This window comes from Crassostrea angulata, chromosome 6 (genome assembly GCF_025612915.1).
Source record: "Crassostrea angulata isolate pt1a10 chromosome 6, ASM2561291v2, whole genome shotgun sequence".
Lineage (NCBI taxonomy): Eukaryota > Metazoa > Mollusca > Bivalvia > Ostreida > Ostreidae > Magallana > Magallana angulata.
Genome location: NC_069116.1, coordinates 50,757,584 through 50,760,887, shown reverse-complemented (window position 1 = coordinate 50,760,887; position 3,304 = coordinate 50,757,584). Strand labels below are relative to the sequence as shown.

Sequence of the window (3,304 nt, the reverse complement as noted above, 5' to 3'; positions counted from 1 at the left end):
ATATAAATTGATTATCCACCATAGGGATATGTTGATTATAAATCAAATGGCATGATGAAGTTTGATCACAAGAGATTGCAATGTTTACAAATTATTATAAATAGATGAGAAGCGAGCAATTCAAAATCGTACGAGAGAGCTTTGCAAGCTTAGTAAGGAAAACTGTTTGCTATCTTGATACAGGAAAGTACATGTGTATTACTAGGTACAGAAAATTTGTTCGCCATGCTCGCGAACCATTATGAATGTGTCTCATTCATTTACAACTGTGGTTTAATGACGTTAACTCTATTTTTAGACACACGATAAGATCCGTCTTTAGCTAAAAATGTTTGTCAAAAAACCCCGAGAATTCATATTGGATTAAAATGTTTGAAAGAATTAAAACAAAACTGAAAAAAACTATTTTCGAACAAAAATACATATAAATGTTATCGTTGATTTTAATAGACTATAGTTTATGGAAATGATATTTTCATACTATATATATGTTACACGTACATGTAACATTTGTTGAAATCATTACTAGTGAAAAAGATGCCTTATAACATTGAGATCTATTTGCAAATTTCAAGGTTCATGCTGACATATAATTCCTTTCTCACCAAAATAAAAAAATAAAAATTTCTATAGTTTATTGCGTTAACTGAATTTTTCTTGGTGTTTTTTCATATTATTTTGGGTGCATTTATTTATTCTATACCATACGCATTAACCTTATTATCTGTACAGTAGGCGATTATTTAACTCCTTGAACCAGAAGTTTTTTTATTACTTCTGTACTTCTGAATAAAATTCAACTCTCGTCAGTACTTTCAAATCTTTGATTTAGATATCTTTCTTGTTGTTTCCTTTCAGCGTTTCATACAAAAGATCTGCTTTGGAATTTGACTGCTTTAAAGCAATACCTTGTAGTTATTTTAAAGCAGGAAAGCAAAATGGAGGAACTAAAATATGTCACAGTTTTTTTCAAACCATCTATTGTTGAACACTTTGGTGAAGCGTTGCTAAAGTCCCTTTGTGATCTAAATTCATTGGATGACTATCAAAACCTGGACATATCTCTTGTGTACAACCTTCTAAGGTACGTTTGCAAAAATGTAACTCCCCCAAAACGAGACTGGGGTTATGAACCTTCTGATGATGATGTAAGTCTGGGTGCTGATATTGAAAGAATCCGTTTAATGTGGAATAGATATTGCGATGAAGCAACGGAATTTCTGTACCTTAGAGAGATATTTGTCAGAATGGTTAATCGATATGGAAATATTTCCGATGACGTTAAACTTCAAGACACTGATAAGAAAAAAATATTGAGTAAGTGCATAATTTGTGAAATAAAAATGTGTTTTTTCATATTTATAACAAAATTTAATTTAAGTTACTATTTTTGTTTTTATAACGCGCGAATTAATTATGTCTCCATTAACAGGTTTTGAGCTGAATCCTGAATGTCAAATAGAGGATGGGGTTGTTTTGACAAAAGCGATAAAATCCGTTCTAGAGATTCTGGGAAGAGAACATATTGTTGTGGTTATAGGGGCATTAGGAACTGGAAAATCAACATGTCTGAAGTACATTGAAAGCCACTACAGAAGAAATCAATGGGAAGTGGAAAATGAGAGTATAACCCATTTGGACTTAAATGTTGATGGAAAAAAAAAGCTTTTTTGCTGCGATAACCTCTTTGGGGTGTATAATAGAGGTTACTTTGCTGAAACCGATGAAATTATTAAAGTCCTAGAAAATATAGAACAGAAAGTAAATCATGAACTGAAAGTTGTCTTTGCTATACATGACCATGTATATGAAGAGTTGCAAAAAATCCATCCTATCAGAGTTTTTCAAAACAAACGTGTTGTCGTAGATTTTAACGAGCTTTCAGACGCAGAAATGTTACTGATCTTGAATGAACAAAGAGAGCATGGACATTGCGCAAATGACCCAAAATGTTGGTTTCGAAACGTTGATTTTGAATTGGTAAAGAATACTCTCCAAGAAAATCCAGGAAAATTAGGAGATCCAATTCTTACTCTTTTATATTCAAATCGACATGATATTTTTTCCAAAAGAGAGGCCACACAAAATATAGTTAGGGAATTGTGCACTATATTTCAAAACATGTTGGAGAATTCGAACACATCCGTTTTATTCTATGTATTGTTGTATGTCATGTTCGATAAAACTTACAGCTCAGATAACAAAAAGGCAGAATTGGCGCTTGAACTTGGTGGTATCAATTATACAACGGTGGAGCAGAATGCCCGCCATCTTGATGCATTTCTTCTCGTTGGAGCTGATGGAAAAATAGAGATAAAACATGAATTATTAATTTTTTCCTTATTTAAGTTCTGTGCCAATCATCCCAGTTTCATGCCTCTTCTTCTAAAGCACTGTCAATTTCAAATGATTGAGGAAATAATACGACCGGTTTCTTTTTCCAACCAGAGTGAATTTTGCGTTTTTCTAAGGAAGAAAATGTACCCCTTTCTAACGTATAGGATTACAGGAAAAAAATTGTTTGAGCGCCTAAAACGTCACCCACTGCTAGACAAAAACTCCCAATTTAGGTACATCTTTTATTCAAAGTTGAAGAGTGAATATCTGATGCGCAAAGATTTAGCATATACCTAGAAGAATTGCAAAGACGAACCTTCTACGAAAAAAGAGAAATCTACATAATCACATAAGACATTTCTAAAATCACTTTTATTTTATTTTAACTCATTTAAATGATATTCAAATGAATTGGTTTTATAGAAAATGTATACCCTATAATTAGTATTCTTGTTAATACTAAACTAAGCCCAACAAATTTGTAATGCATTTAATATACAGTACCTTTAACGCTATTATTTTACAAGATAAACGCGAGGATAGGACTCACGCACTGTAACAACCGTTAATGATACAACGCCGCTTAGTGATATAATTAGCATTTTATATATAAAAGCTTTGCAATTTGAACACTTAATGATATTTGCATCATTCAGCGGCGTTTTATCATTAGAGCTTGATACAAACCACAATTCATCCAACAATGAACTTTATTAAGGTGAATTTTTTTTTCGAACGGTAAAAAATATAATAAAAGTTAAATTTAAGCTCAGACGCGACTAAGCTTTCATTATTTTCAACTTTTTCATTTGATGTTTTTTTATTTGAATATACATGTAGTTTCAACTGAAAAATTAATGTATATTACTACATTTATTTATCAATAAGCTATGATTGGATTTTGCATGCTATTAAAAGATAAAATCAAATAATCCAACTCCAGAAATGACCTGGTAATGCACTCTGA

General features: G+C 31.6%; 1 protein-coding gene across 1 annotated transcript; it reads left to right on the top strand.

The window, feature by feature from the left end:
• Window positions 1-839: 839 nt before the first annotated feature.
• On the top strand, window positions 840-3,079 carry LOC128186556 (uncharacterized). The gene is made up of 2 exons (XM_052856373.1): window positions 840-1,317; window positions 1,433-3,079. The coding sequence occupies exons 1-2, from the start codon at window positions 939-941 to the stop codon at window positions 2,632-2,634; spliced, it is 1,581 nt and encodes a 526-aa protein (XP_052712333.1). The 5' UTR covers window positions 840-938; the 3' UTR covers window positions 2,635-3,079.
• Window positions 3,080-3,304: the final 225 nt, after the last annotated feature.

Bases quoted from the DNA above. Each gene is read 5' to 3' on its own strand.
- LOC128186556 (XM_052856373.1), top strand. From the start codon at position 939: ATGGAGGAACTAAAATATGTCACAGTTTTTTTCAAACCATCTATTGTT. The intron at 1,318-1,432 runs GTAAGTGCATAA...CTCCATTAACAG, and splicing joins TGATAAGAAAAAAATATTGA to GTTTTGAGCTGAATCCTGAA.